The 15,969-nt window shown below is 46.1% G+C and overlaps 1 protein-coding gene across 1 annotated transcript; it reads right to left on the bottom strand.

The window, feature by feature from the left end:
* Positions 1-7,200: 7,200 nt before the first annotated feature.
* Positions 7,201-8,975, bottom strand: LOC141100515 (uncharacterized). The gene is made up of 2 exons (XM_073589083.1): positions 8,818-8,975; positions 7,201-8,706 (listed from the first exon to the last, which is right to left on the bottom strand). The coding sequence occupies exons 1-2, from the start codon at positions 8,907-8,909 to the stop codon at positions 7,392-7,394; spliced, it is 1,407 nt and encodes a 468-aa protein (XP_073445184.1). The 5' UTR covers positions 8,910-8,975; the 3' UTR covers positions 7,201-7,391.
* Positions 8,976-15,969: the final 6,994 nt, after the last annotated feature.

The raw sequence follows: 15,969 nt of genomic DNA on the forward strand, positions 1-15,969 counted from the left end.
CATTACAGTACGCTCAATATTGTGCCATTTTAGGCCTCCATTTACATTTTTTGCTGTGTCTTACCCAATTTATTGACAGTAGTTTGCTGAAAAAAAATAGTTACCTACAGGCCAGATATTTTAAATTGTGGTTTGTCCGTCACATGGATCACATATCAGTGCACTCAAAATTGTGACATTTCAGGCCTCCATTTCAATTTTTTGCAGTGTCTTACCCAAGTTATTGACACCAGTTTGCTGAAAAAAAATATTACCTACACGCCAGATATATCAAACTGTGGTTTGTCCATCACACGGATCACATATCGTTGTGCTCTAAATTGTGCCATTTCAGGCCTACATCTCAATTTTTTGCAATGTCTTACCCAAGTTATTGACACCAGTTTGCTGAAAAAAAGTTAGCTACACGCCAAATTTTTTAAACTGGAGTTTGTCCGTCACACAGATGACATATCAGTGCGCTCAAAATTGTGCCATTTCAAGCCTCCATTTCAATTTTTTTGCAGTTTCTTACCCAAGTTATTGACAACAGTTTGCTGAAAAAATGTTACCTACTGGACAGTTTGTCCGCCACATGGAACACATATCAGTGCACTCAAAAATGTGCCATTTCAAGCCTCTATTTCATTTTTTTGCAGTGTCTTCCCCAAGCTATTGACACCAGTTTGCTGAAAAAAATAGTTACGTACGAGCCAAATATTTTAAACTGGGGTTTGCCCATCACACGGATCACATATCAGTGCGCTAAAAATTATACCATTTCAGGCCTCCATTTAAATTTTTTGCAATGTCTTACCCAAGTTATTGACACTAGTTTGCTGAAAAAAATAGTTACCTACCCGCCAAATATTTTAAACTGGGGTTTGCCCGTCACACGGATCACTTATCAGTGCGCTCAAAATTATGCCATTTCAAGCCTACATTTAATTTTTTTTGCAGCGCCTTACCCAAGTTATTGACAATAGTTTGCTGAAAAAAAATAGTTACCAACACACTAGATATATCAAACTGTGGTTTGTCCAACACACGGATCACATGTCAGTGCGCTCAAAATTGTGCCATTTCAGGCTTCATCTCAGTTTTTTGCAATGTCTTACCCAAGTTATTGACACCAGTTTGCTGAAAAGTTACCTACACGCCAGATATTTTAAACTGGAGTTTGTCCGTCACACGGATCAAATATAAGTTTACTCCAAATTCAGCCATTTGTAGTGAACGTTGAAAATATTGTCCTCCATTTAAAATGGCAAGGTGCATGGCAAGGAGTGGGAAACTGGATGTGATGGTGATGGTGCATACAGAGACCGAGGCCGTGGGCAAGCTGAAATTGTGCTATAGCAAAAACCCAGATCTTCTTGCCTGACCTTCCTGTCCTAAAAAATGTTACCTACTGGACAGTTTGTCCGCCACATGGATCACATATCAGTGGACTCAAAAATGTGCCATTTCAGGCCTCCATGTCATTTTATTTGCAGTGTCTTCCCCAAGCTATTGACACCAGTTTCCTGAAAAAAAATTGTTACCTACAGGCCAGATATTTTAAACTGGGGTTTTTCTGTCACACGGATTACATATCAGTGCATTCAAAATTGTGCCATTTGAGGCCTCGATTTACATTTTTTGCAGTGTCTTGCCCAAGCTATTGACACCAGGTTGCTGAAAAAAAATAGTTACCTACATGCCATATATTTTAAGCTGGGGTTTGCCCATCACACATATCAGTGCGTTCAAAATTATGTCATTTCAGGCCTCCAATTAAATTTTTTTGCAGCGTGTTACCTAAGTTATTGACACCAGTTTGCTGGAAAAAAAATAGTTACCTACTGGCCATATATTTTAAGCTCAGGTTTGTCCGTCACATGGATCACAAATCAGTACGCTCAAAGTTGTGCCATTTCAGGCCTTCATTTCAATTTTTTTGCCGTGCCTTACCCAAGTTATTGACACCAGTTTGCTGAAAAAAAAATAGTTACCTACACACTAGATATATCAAACTGTGGTTTGTCCAACACACGGATCACATGTCAGTGCGCTCAAAATTGTGCCATTTCAGGCTTCATCTCAGTTTTTTGCAATGTCTTACCCAAGTTATTGACACCAGTTTGCTGAAAAGTTACCTACACGCCAGATATTTTAAACTGGAGTTTGTCCGTCACACGGATCAAATATAAGTTTACTCCAAATTCAGCCATTTGTAGTGAATGTTGAAAATATTGTCCTCCATTTAAAATGGCAAGATGCATGGCAAGGAGTGGGAAACTGGATGTGATGGTGAGGTGCATACAGAGACCGGGGCCATGGGCAAGCTGAAATTGTGCTATTGCAAAAACCCAGATCTTCTTGCCTGACCTTCCTGTCCTAATTACTAGGAGACCGCAGCAGCACACCACTATTGAACCCAGAGCAGTGTCAAAAGGCTGTTGGTTGGATAGCGGATAATGCTTCAGTAACTTTGCCACCACCAGCACCACCCTGTCTTCCACATGGTCAAGTCTTGGTAGCCTTGAGTCTGGACCGCTTATTCCTCAACCTGATTCTCCTTCCTCCCAATATGCCAAGAGCACAGAGACAACTGATCCCACATTTGGACACTACGAAGAGCTGTTCACTTTTCCAGTGTGGTGGCCACAGACTGAAGGTGGGCAACTGTTCCCCATAACACCAACACACCAGAAGTTGCCAGTCAAACTGTTAGGTTTTGCTGAGTCTGGTTGTTTTTTAAAGACTTTGCTGATAACCCCAAACAGTCATTTGCACCACCTGCCAGGCCAGCATCAGCAGTGGTAGCAAAACTACCAGCCTGACCACCACCAACTTGATCAGGCATATGGCAGCAAAGCACCTCACTTTGTGGGTCTAACCCTAGGGTCCAGGAACAGTGTCTGCAGGTGACACTACTGCTTCTGCTGTTGTGCATGCAAGCCAATCTCCTGTCCATAGATCATGCGAAGATGTCTCTTGCCCTCTTGTCTCTTGCCCTGCACCTATCTTTGCACACACTCAACTAGCAACACCACCAAGCACGTCCATGTCCTTGTCCCAGTGCAGCGTTCAGTTGTCCATACCCCGGTCCTTGGAATGCAAGCACAAATACACAGCCAATACCCCACAGGCCACACTACTAATCTCACATGTTAAACTACTGCTTGCGCTTGAAATGTTGCCTTTTAAGCTCATGGAGACAGAAGCTTTCTGCAACCTCATGGAGGCAGACGTCCCTCGGTGCTCGGTCCCCAGCCGCCACTATTTCTCCCAGTGTGCCATCCCAGTATTACACAAGCACGTATCCCACAACCACAGACACGTAGACAAGTGCTTGTGGGCAGGGCCAGTATATCTTGCTGACGGCACACTGGGTTAACATAGTGGAAGTCAGGACACAGTCAGACCTTGGGATGGACCACTCTGTGGATTGTGGGCCCTACGTCAATCAGGGTTGCCCTCACAGTCTACAGCTCCTGCACATAATCCTCCTCCTCCTCATCTTCAGCCTCCATCTCCGAAATGACCACATCAGTCACAAGCTGGAAGCACTGAAGCACTGCCTCAGCCAAGCGGCAACAGACTGTGCTGAAGCTAATATGCTTAGGTGACAAACCGCACAATGATGAAAAGTTGTGGATAACTCTGAAAGAGCAGGCAAATCTGTGGCTCACACCACTGAATCTACAGCCAGGCCTGGTCATGTGTGACAATGGCCGGAACCTGATGTCAGCTCTGAGGCAAGGCGAGCTTACACACGTACCATGCCTGGTCCATGTGTTAAACCTCGTGGTTCAGTAGTTTATCAAAACCTACTGGGAGCTGCCGGATCTGCTTGTCAAAGTAAGCCACCTGTGTGCCCATTTTATAAAGTCAGCTACAGCTTCCACCGGCTTTTTCGTGCTTCAGCACCGTTTGCAGCTTCCGGCTCATGGACAGATGTCCTAATGCGTTGTAACTCTACACTGCAGATGTTGGGAAGTGTTTGTGAGCAGAAGAGGGAACTTGTTGACTACCAGCATCAATAAGGCCATCGGTATTCAGTTCAGACTCCACACATAAGACCTCAGGAGTGGACATGGATGTCAGACATATGTATCAACCTCCAAAACTTTCAGGACTCCACCAAGATGGTGAGCGGTGATGACGCTATAATTAGTGTCACCATCCCGCATCTCTGTGTTCTGGAATGCTCCCTGCTCACAAAGAGGAAGCATTGCAGGTGGAGCACGATGAGCTGGAGCAAGGAACCATATAGGGTGATTATACACAGCCCAGCCTTATCTCACCCCAACGTGGATTGGGTGACAGTGAGGAAGAGGAGGAAGAACAGGAGCTTGTTTCATTTGCATTATACCAAACAATCACCCCCTCCATCAATTGGTAGGTTGAGAGTGATTGTTTCATCAGTATTGCTGCACCTGTGTTGCTGCCATCTATAATTAGGTGCAGTGAACCCTGATAGTGCATTTGTTTGGAGGCCTGGGCTGGTAAAATGGGGCAGTACTAGAGGGTCCTTGTGATGGAATTATTAAAAAATCCCCATATGAAAATGCTGGCGGCAGAGAGGCGTCAGAGTTCACAGTTCGTTGGACAACCAAGAAGTACAGGTAAGAGAGATACAACTCCAATCCAGCAGAGGCAGGGGAACACTGGCAAAGTTTTGGGAGAGTTTTCTCAGACCCTCCCATCACACAGGCCCTGAGGCCCAGGGTAATCTCACATGGAGTGCAAAATTTTGGAAGATGTTGAAGGAATACCTTTCCTCTGTGTCTTATAATTATTGGGTATCCAAGCTGGACACGTGGCATGAACTGGCTCTGTACGCCTTGGATGTCATGTCCTGGGCTCCCTGCCGCTAGTGTTTTATCAGAGTGGGTTTTTAGTGTCACTGGTGGAATTATAACTCATAAGTGTGTCGCCCCGTCGCTGGCTTCACCCAGGGCTGTGAGGTACTCGGTACCGGGCCGGTGTCAGGGGGATGGTGTGTCACAGCAGCGGTGACCCGGTCCATGGCCCTGGGCCCCAATATCAATGGCAGTGGTGTTTGGTTGTAATGTAAAGTTCGTGACACCACCAGTGGTATTTGGCAGGTAAGGCTACTTTCACACATCAGGTTTTCGGCGTCAGGCGCGATCCGGCGTCGTGCCGGAACGCCGGATCCGGCAAATGTTTAGTAAAACCGGATGTGACGGATCCGGTTTTCTGCCGGATCCGTCTTTTTCTTGACAGACAAAACCGGATCCGTCTCATCCGGTTCATCCGTTTTTCTATCCATTTTTCGACGGATTACGCCGGATCCGGTTTTTAAAATTGACCCTTGTGGCCTTCCGAACGGGATTGGCTACTGGAAAACTATATATAGCATGTTCCTACAGCCCTTCTTTGACAGGTTGTAGAGGAGAAAGTGCAGGTTGGAGAGAAGAGCAAGTTTACTGGCGAAGATGGATGTTGTCATTGGAAATATTTTGAAGAATTTGGCGGATTTTACAGCGGAGGCAAATCGTTTGAGGGTGATTGTTCTGGAGAAGGAGAGAGCGAGACAGCAGCGCATCAGGCATCGTAGACGACGTTTGTGGATCCACCCCATCACAGCCAAGAGAATGACGCGTGGGGTCTATTCTACACTATGCATGGACCTTCGACGAAACCCGGATAAATTTTTTGGATATGTTAGGATGAAAATGGAGAATTTTGATTACTTGGTGGAGCGCATTGCACACCTCATAAGAAAAGCGGACACCTATTGCCGCTTCTCCGTTTCACCCGCAGAGCGTCTGATGGTGACTTTAAGCTAAGCCACATTTATTGGATATGATCGCATCAGAGCACACTTTCACTGCAATCTTGTTGGTGGTAATTTGTATCTCCAAGTGTTAGGTCAGTTTTGGTATAATGCTGTGATTTAAAACTAATTTATTGTCTGTTAATTCCCCACAGATTTCTTGCAACTGGAGAATCACTTTCGTCACTGCATTTCCAGTACAGACTCGGGATTTCCACCATATCTGGAATTGTGAAGTACACATGCCGTGCACTGTGGGACTCCTTAGCTGAAGAGTTTTTACCAGAGCCCACAACAGAGAGGTGGATTGAAATTGCTGACAAGTTTCAACAGATATGTCAGTTTCCAAACTGCTTGGGCGCTGTGGACGGGAAACATATCCGCATTGTAAAGCCAGCTGGATCTGGATCGGAATATTTCAATTACAAGAAATATTTTTCAATTGTCCTCATGGCCATCGCTGACGCGGAATACAAATTTATTGCGGTTGATATTGGGGCCTATGGCCGCTCCAATGACTCTCAAGTTTTCAAACTGTCTGCCATGGGGCGTAAACTGTATGGAAACACCTTCCAGTTCCCACCACCTAGACCGCTGCCGCAAACATCTGGTCCACCTATGCCATTTGTCTGTGTAGGGGATGAAGCCTTCCAGCTGTCAGAACACCTTTTGAAACCGTACTCTAGCAGAGGATTGACAAGACCAAAACGCATTTTTAATTACCGCCTCACAAGAGCAAGAAGAATGGTTGAATGTACCTTTGGTATTCTGACAGCCAAATGGCGGGTCCTATTGACTGCGATCAACCTCAAGACAGAAACTGTGGACGAGGTGATCAAAGCGTGCGTGGTACTCCACAATTTTGTTATATGCAAGGAACCCATTTCCATTGAGGACACCTCTGAAGAAACCACCTTGCAAGATTACCATGACATTACCACTAGAAGTTCTGTGACGGTTTCAGTAATGAGGGACAATTTTGCACTATACTTTATGTCACCTCAAGACAGAGTACACTGGCAGGATGACAGAGTGTGAAAGATTTGTGCCCCAAACTTGTGTACCTTCTGTACCAACAGTATATACCTTTGCCAACCAAAGTTGGCTATCTTGTCATGGTCTCTATTTTTAGCTTTAGGCCACAGGTGTGTACCTGGTTGTGTTTTATGCAAAGTATTTCACCTTTTAACAAAAGTTGTGTACATTGTTAGGAAATCACCAACAATAAACACAACTTTTTAGGTGAAATACTTTGCTTCAAACACAACCAGGAACACAACTGTGGCAAAAAGCTAAAATTTACCCACAGTTATATACCTCGTTTTGAATACCATTTCACCTTTTAAATACCCTGTATTTAACCTTTTTCGCCGCAGAAAGAAATGACAGACAACCAGTGTAAAATAATTTAACTTTTATTGAAAAATGTTTTTATTAGTAAACTTTTTTAAAATTTTAATAAACATGTTTAATAAAAATTTGAAACTATAAAACTGAAACCATAAAACTGGTCATTTTTATTTAAAAACACACATTATAATTCTGTGTAGTGTGTGGTGGAAATACTGCTGTAGGGGCTGCGGGACACTTCGACACTGGGAGTGTGGAGAGAGGACTGGGATCGTTATGGGGAAGGAACAGTTAGAGGTGAAGGTGTGGAAAAAACTACAGAATGGGTGGACATGTGGGAAGCAGAAGAGGTGGTGGGTGGTGGAGTGGAGGGTTGGGCAGGGACTGTAGGAGCAGATGATGTTGATGGCAAGTTGTATGGGGAAGGAGTTTGGTACGGGGCAGGTTGCTGGAAGTGGGGAGATGTCTGGTACGGGGCAGGTTGCTGGAAGTGGGGAGATGTCTGGTACGAGGCAGGTTGCTGGAAGTGGGGAGATGTCTGGTACGTGGCAGGTTGCTGGAAGTGGGGAGATGTCTGGTACGGGGCAGGTTGCTGGAAGTGGGGAGATGTCTGGTACTGGGGAGGTTGCTGGTACTGGGGAGTTTGCAGGTACTGTGGAGGTTGCTGGTACTGGTGAGGTTGCTGGTGCTGGGGAGGTGGCTGGTGCTGGGGAGGTGGCTGGTGCTGGGGAGGTGGCTGGTGCTGGGGAGGTGGCTGGTGCTGGGGAGGTGGATGGTGCTGGGGAGGTGGATGGTGCTGGGGAGGTGGATGGTATGTAATAGGAGGGGGAGGATGGAAAGTGGCTGGAGGTGGATGGTATGTAATAGGAGGGGGAGGATGGAAAGTGGCTGGAGGGGGTGTAGATGTAATAGGAGGGGGAGGATGGAAAGTGGCTGGAGGGGGTGTAGATGTAATAGGAGGGGGAGGATGGAAAGTGGCTGGAGGGGGTGCAGGTGGAGGAACTACTGTGGTGGGAGGAGGAGGAGGAGGTTGGGAGGTAACTTGCTGGAGAGCAGCGTGGCATGAATGCATTACATGCATCTGCTGGGCAGGAGAGAGCGTTTCCATGCGCTCCACAACAGACCTGAAAAAGGTGTGGTTTGGCGAAGATCTTGCTTCTGAATGCATGTTTTGCAGAAGTGTCTTCACCTCCAGAATGCTGGAGTTGATCTGCTGATAGCCTGTGGAGATTTGCTCTGACAAGACTTTTAGACAGTTCTGGAAAGATGCATTCAGATGCAAGAACTCTGGCGCATAAGTCTTTTCCTGACCCCTCTGCCGCTGCCGCCCAGTACCCGCAGGTGTACTAGAGGTGGCAGGGGCAGAAGGGTGGGGTAAAGGGAAAGCGATCTCCTCACCAGCAGCTTCATGTAATGTAGGCGGCCACGATGCTCCTGTGCTGGTGGATGGGACAGATGGGTCGAATGTGTGGGAAGGCTGGGAAGGTGCAGATGTACCGGGGCGGTCGAAGTGTCCCTCGGTGCCGGTCTCCTCAGGGATCGCCTCAGAAGGGTCCAATCGTGCAGGCTCCCGAGTGCTGCTCACCGTGCTGTGGAATAAAGAGAAAAAAAAACAATTAAAATACTGACATGGTATGGCCCTGGCTGAAAAAAAAATTTACATCTAACATTTTTTTTCACATGTGGTGTGTAATATTTACCTTCTGGTGACCATTGTTTCCCGGAGGAACGACAGGGCTTCTGTGTACTTGTACTTGCTCCTGCGTCCTCCAGATCCACTCGGGGCCCGCATCTCTTTATTGAACTCCTTCTTGAAACGATCCCTCACAGACCGCCACCGATTCACAATTCTGTTCCCTGAAACGAGAAAGGAGTGGTTAGTATACAACATCAGTGTTTCCCAAACTCCAGTCCTCATGGTCCCCAGGGGTCATGTTTTCAGGATTTCCATAGTAAATAGAAATCCTGAACACATGATCCGTGGGGACCACGAGGACTGGAGTTCGGGAAACACTGGTTTACATCAAGCAACCGGTACTGTATATACTTACGCTCTGTAATCTGGGCCCGAACATCGAGATCCTCCCAGCGGCCCACAAGGAGCGAACAGATTTCCTCCCAGAGTCGTCGGGTAACGATCAGGTCAGCGTGGCGGCGGTCAGCCATATTCCAGAGCGGATCCCTTTCTCTGACAAGATCGATGAGGCGGTCCATATCAATCCCTCCATCCTCAACGTCAGAGTCGGGAGCACGCTGTGAAGGCTGTTAAAGAAAAAGACAAAAATAACATAATTAGCCTCCACAAAAGAAATGAAATAAAAAGTGCAAAAAACAAAGCAAAAATATTTATACTTACACGCTGGTGACCGCCGCGTTGCTGTCGCCGACGACCCTGGGAGGCACTGCGAGCACCTCTTGGCCAAGCACCAGATTGGGAAGACTAGAGAAGAAAACAAAAAAAGTTATGTCTTTGGATGTAGGCATTTGTTTGCTGTGTGTGGTCTGCAGAACATTGTTTTCTATGTGTTGTGTGTAGTGTGATGTTGTGTTTCTGCGTTTGATGCAAAAAACTTACCAATTGTGAGCCCACTCCAGGTGTCTGTCCACCCCTTCCTTCTTCTTCTGGGAGCTCCTCTTCATCTTGTGATTCCTGTTTTGAAATAAAAGGCCATGAATAGACATATATTACAGAGAAGATGGATTTTGGAAATAAAAACTTACCGTCAAACGCTGACGATGCGAGGGAGGGCTCCCAGAAGATGATGTGCTGTCTTCCTGGTGGCCATACTCCATGCCTGTGGGTGGTGTTGAAGCTGCTGCCATTGCTGCTGCTGCTGCTGCATTTATTGGGCGGCTGTTGAATAAAGAGAAACAAAGGGCCAATGAATATCTTGATATTCAATAGCCCTAGTTTGGAGGAATGGGTTATTTGATAATTACCGTCTCTCCTCTGCTGCTGGCCTCCCCTCCTCAGCATGTTCTATTTGCTGCTCCATTTGGGGTGGTGGTGGTGCGGATGGTGCTGCAGTGGTCTCCTGCCTTCTCCTGCGCCTGGTTGCTGTCTTGGGTGGCATGTTGGGTGTGGCTGTGGGTCCCACTGTCTTGCTTTTATATATGTCTTGTGGGCAGAGCTACTGAGCATGCTCAGACCAAAAAACCGGATCCGGCGCATTGCGGCGCTCATAGGCTTTCATTGTATGAAAAGCCGGCGTGTCCGGCTTTTTCGCCGGAGACAAAAAACGTTACAGTAGACGTTTTTTCCAGACGCCGGATCGCGACACATTGCGACACATTGCCGGATCCGGCGATAACCGGATGAAACGCATGGCCATCCGGCGTGATCTGGCGCAAATGCAAGTCAATGGGGGGGAAACCGGATCCGGCATTGCATTTCGCCGGATCCAGGTTTCTGTCAAAAGCGCCGGATCGCGCATGACGGCGAAAACCTGATGTGTGAAAGAGGCCTAAGATGGTAAGCCAACGCTGCTTGCAGATCCACTGGGACTGATGGTGTGATGCAGCTAAGATGGTGTAGCTCCCCACAGGTGGAGCTGTAGTCCCAGGGCAGTGTATAGGTGCGATGGTGGAGTAGGGGCACAGAATGGTGTAGATGTTGATACCCCCAATGTAGCGGTGCTGATGCAGGAATGAATGGAGGATACCAGGGCTTGCAGTTTCAAAGCTTTACTCACAGTTCATAGTGCACACAGGTGCCCGCTTCGGTACCGTGTCCTCCAGGACAGAGGCCCAGCCAACCTCCAGGCAAGATAGGGCTTTCCCCGCCAGCACCCCTCCAACATGTGCCTTTGCTGAACGACTCCTCTATAGCGCCTATTTGTGTGAAGAGCTCCAGCACCGTGGTTCTCTGAAGTTCCTCCTGTCAGATGTTCCTAACAACTCTCTCACTTGTATGACAGATAGCTGTAGCCTGCTTCGGGGACTCCCTTCTCCTGAATCCCGGCTCTCTATCCGTTTTGCTGTTGTGTCCCAAGTCTTGGATGGGAGTAGTGCATTTACAGCCAACTACTCCACCGGTGTCTGCTGCAGAACCATAAGTGTCCACACAAGCTCGTGGACCGGGCCCCGGCCGTGCGCTGAGAACCTATAGGCAGCGTTCCTATCCTACCAACTCCTCCTCTCTGTTCTCCTTCCACTTCGTTCCGTACTTGTCTTTCTCTCTCTTATAGAAATTCAGGTTACAGTTCTACGTCTCTCTCTCTCTTTCTTCTCTTTCTTTCACCAGGGACCCTCACTCCTGACTGAGTGGCTTCCGTCCCGACTGACCTTCTGTCAGCCTCTCCTAACTCTCTCTGACGGCCCCCTAAGGGACTGCACTCGACTCCCCTCCGGGAGACTGACCCTCTGGGACTGACCTGTAATTCTATCTTTCCCAGTCTTTTTATACTAACTCCACCCACCTCCCAGCACATCTCGTGTTACGAAGCAGGGTTCCACGAAGGGTGCTCTGCTACCCCCAGCCTGAAGCTGCTAGGTGTCCCTGCTGAACTATCATGTGTGTGGAATGCAGGTGTTGGAGTGTTGCAGGGAGTTCCCATCTTACCTGGATGGTGGGGCACCACACCTTAGGAGAAGGTGCAGTACCTCTGTGGAGACTGAGCCTCAGGGGCGCCACATAAGCACATCCACCTGTCAACTGAAAATGCTGACAGGGTAACTCTTATAAAAATGATCATGGGCTGGATTGAACCAGACTTCTGAACACCACCGAATGATAGTTGCTTAACATAAACTCAATTTCAGTGTCTTTTTTGGGAGGTCTATTCCCATGCACCTCTTCACACCCACATAAGGATATACGCTTCCTGATTTGAGCTATTTGCGGTTGTCCTCCTTCGCCTCATCCTCAACCTCCACCACCATATCACTAAGGGAACCATGGTCTGTGATGCAACACTCACATAATTTTTTTAAAGGGGTTTATGGTGCTTGTAAAAAAAATGGTTATACATTATATTCATGTATACCCCCAAGGGTAACTGTTTGTCAGCCCATACACTTGCATGGGCATTACAAGTATAGGAGACCTGCTCCTTTCTAATGGGAACATTTTTTATGAGGCACTCCTCCATGTCTCGTCCAAGTGGCATTGGAGTGCCTCCAAAATTTTGGCAGACGATGCATTCACTGCATAGGCAAACACTATGGGATATCCACTTCCTAAAAATGGGAACATTTTTTCATAAGGCCCTCCTCTACATCTCTTCAAAAGGGCATTGGAGTGTCTTCAAATTTTTGGCTGCTCTTGCATTCATTGCATAGGCCAACACTATGGTAGAAACACTTCCTACTAATGGGAAAATTGTTTTCAGGAGGCCCTCTTGTATGTCACTTCAAGGGGTATTGTGGTGCGTCTAAATATTGGCCAGGCCTTGCAATTACTGCATAAGCAAACAGTATGGGATACTCACTTCCTTATAATGGGAGCATTGTTTTCAGGAGGCCCTCCTGAAAACAATGGAGGCTAGGCCTTACATTCACTGTATAGGCTAACAGTATGGGATACCCACTTCCTAATAGTGGGAGCATTGTTTTTAGGAGGCCCTCTTGTATGTGTGTTTGAAGGGGCATTATGGTGCACCCAAATTTTTTTGAGCTTTTGCATTCACTGCATAGGCAAACAGTATGGGAGACCCACTTCCTATGTATGAGAATATTGTATTTTAGGAGGCCCTCCTGTACATCTCTTCAAAGGGGTATTATGATGCGTCCAAATTTTGGGCAGCCTTCCAATCACTGCATAGGAAAACAGTATTGGAGACCCACTTCCTAATAATGGGAACATTTTTTCATTAGCTCCTCCTGTACATCTCGTCAAAGGGGTTTTTGGATGCATGCTAATTTTTTGGCAGCACTGCCACTCACTGCATATGCAATAACATTATAGGAGTGTGATAGAAATATATATTTATGTATTTCATCTAGATCTCACTTGCCTGCTATAGGCTATATGCTATATACTCATAAATACTCATATGCGCACATAGATACATATTCACAGCTATCTTGAACTTTGTAACCAGTTGCTGGAGATGACTTGCTACACCCCATGAGCCAGTCTGTGGAGCTGATGTTATCTCATGATAGCATTGTCTTGTGACATATCTCCCAGACATAGAGATGAGGAAGTAACAACAGATGTTCCAAGTCGATATTGGAGTCTTGCTGACATTGCAAGACAATGGACAGTAAATCATATGATGTTTGAGTCACCCCCATGCCGGACACCCATATATGTTCATGTATTTAAACCAACCAATTAGATGAGAAGTTCAGCCTTATGTAAATGGGGTAATCACCCTTTACTGCATGCATTTATAAATATATGTAAGTACAATAAAGCTTCCAGAGTTCTGCTGGAATGAGTTGTTGCTAACCAAGTGTAGCTTCCTCTTTTCCTTTGAGCGCTCAATAAGACTCTGTCTAATTAGGACAGGCCACAGCACACACAGGGATATATATCTATATTAATCAAATTTCCATAACGATTTTGGCGCCCAACGTGTGGCTATGGATGAAACGCACGGGGACCCTGCTGACCGGAGAGCACATAGTTACCGACTAAGGCCTTGGCTCATGGGGACGGAGATTTGCGCAACTCCATAAGTAAGGTAAGAAAATCTAGTTATCTTATCTGAAGGTCCCCTGTGCCCAGTCTGGGTCAGTAACTCTAGCCGGTCAGTGTGGTCACCTAACCCCCAGGTAGTGTAAAAGTCCATGCCTTAATCAAAACCCTGGGATATAAGCAAAGTGTCTGCTGTGGTCCTGTATGTCTTTAGATCCGGGAGAGAGCTGGTGGAAGCTGTGACTGATCGTGCTTGTGGTTGTTGAGAGACGGATAACAAGATGCTGAATCTCTCTGATTAAGTTAAGACGGTCCCCGCACCACACAGAGGTTTTAACTTAGGAGGGATATCACAGGTGAATACCTCTGGGTGTGCTGTCACGGTCCCCGCACCACACACGGAGGTGTCAGCTTCAAGGAGGTATCACAGGCGAATCTCTCGGCTGTCACGGTTCCCGCACACACACAGATGCTGACAGCCTGGAGAGATATCATAGGCTGATCATTGGAGAGATTGTCACGGTCCCCGAGTGCACGTGGAGGGTGATAATCTAGTGGGATATCACGGTGTCCACAGCGGAGGGTGATATATCCCGGTGCTAACCAAAGCACCCAGTGTGATTGGCAGTTATCGGTTACCAGCATCTGTTTGACATACGTGTCGCAAAAAAAAAGGGCGTCGATTTCTTCCCGGACGTCTATATGTGCATAAACCTGTGAATTTAATGCTGGTTTCCATGAAAAAGTTTTTTTGTTTTTTTTTCCTTTTCTTTTACACTTCCTCTTTTGGCTATAGGGTGTGTCCCTGTTATTTTTTCATATTCATTTGTTCTGTACTCTGCTATTCCCTGTTTTATCTTGCATTTGGTGGAAGTCATTTACTGTAGTGTGAGAATTTTTTTGGGGGGAAAGCTGTTTTTTTTTGAGTACACACTGTTGTCTCCGTTTTTTTTTTCCTCTTCCATTGTTCTCAGAAACTTTTATTGAGAGGCAGGAAGGGGGAAGTGTGTGTTCTGCATTCAGCACGGACACTTTTTATTGTTGGAAGTGTACTTGTAGTGATCTTTGATTTTTCGGAGAGTGGTTTTTTAAGTTTTATCAACTTTTTGATGTTTGTTTCCTTTTAAAAATCTTTTACTCCCTGATCATTTTTCCCTTTTTCTTTTGGGTTTTTCCATTTTTATTTTTTTTTATCAGTTTTTTGGATTTCCTTTCTTCATTTTTTTTTCTTTTTGTTAAAAAGAGGATTTTTACCTGCTTTTGGTTCTTTCCTTTTTCTCGTGTCAATTTTTGATTTTCCATTTTGTTCTTCTGCTTTTGAAGTTTTTTTTAATAAATATTTCGGATTAGTTTTTTGTTTTTTCCTTTCTTTTTAAGCAAGAAAAAAAGGGATGCAAAGTTTTTTTTTGAAGTTTTAATCACCTTTTTTGAAGTTTTTGGAACAGACATAGTTGGTGATATTTAGAAATTCAAATATGTGGTTTTGCAAGAACAGTTTTTCTTTAAGCTGTGGCATGGCATGATGTATTGAAAAGAAAAGGTAAGTTTAGCTAGTGAAGCTGGATTGCATTTATTAAAGTGACAGCGTATTTTACAGCGTAGAAGGTGCTGAGAGTTAGTGTGAACAGGAAAGGATTGTTTTTTACGTGTACAAAAGAAGAAAGTGTTTTCAGTGGAATTCTAATCTGTGCCGTCTGAGAGGCACCACAAGTCTAAGCATGCCTTCAGTGACTGCAGGAAAGGAGCAGGAGTCTGCTCCCCCCTCCATCTCCTCTCTCCCCACTCTTCCCTCCTCCCATCTCTATCCTCCCTCTATCTCCACTTCTTTCACGCCCACCTCTCATCCCCCTCGTCTTCACTCTCTGCTCTTCTTCTGTCTCCTTCCTCCTCTCCTCCATCATCTCTCACGTCTCCTCCTCTTCCCAATCTGTCCTCCACCATTCCCTGCTCTGCACTCTCTCTCTCCCTTCCACCTCTCCGTTCGTTGTCACCAGCTGGCCCAGTGCCAAATCCAGACAATGAGGTGTCCCTATCTCCACAGGGCACCCTCTCTAAAGAGACAGCTATGATACCGGGAGAAGAAAGTGAATCACTCCCCACACATAATAGGTGCCCCCCGATACAACAGCTAGCAGAAGGGAGGTGTGGACCATTAGAGACTGTACCTGCTAGGTCTGAGAATAAGGAACTTATGTGCCAGACGGAGCTGCAGTCTCAGGGGGGAAAGTACCCACACACAGAAGGACAAACTCACAATGGCACAGTTCCT

The sequence above is a fragment of the Dendrobates tinctorius genome, unplaced genomic scaffold (genome assembly GCF_039654945.1).
Source record: "Dendrobates tinctorius isolate UK_male_01 unplaced genomic scaffold, ASM3965494v1 ptg000105l, whole genome shotgun sequence".
NCBI lineage: Eukaryota > Metazoa > Chordata > Amphibia > Anura > Dendrobatidae > Dendrobates > Dendrobates tinctorius.

What these genes read in the sequence shown, in the direction of transcription:
- LOC141100515 (XM_073589083.1), bottom strand. Translation starts at nt 8,909, where the DNA reads ATGCGGGCCCCGAGTGGATCTGGAGGACGCAGGAGCAAGTACAAGTAC. An exon ending in GAAACAATGGTCACCAGAAG is followed by an intron (nt 8,707 to 8,817) that starts GTAAATATTACA and finishes TTTATTCCACAG; the next exon opens with CACGGTGAGCAGCACTCGGG.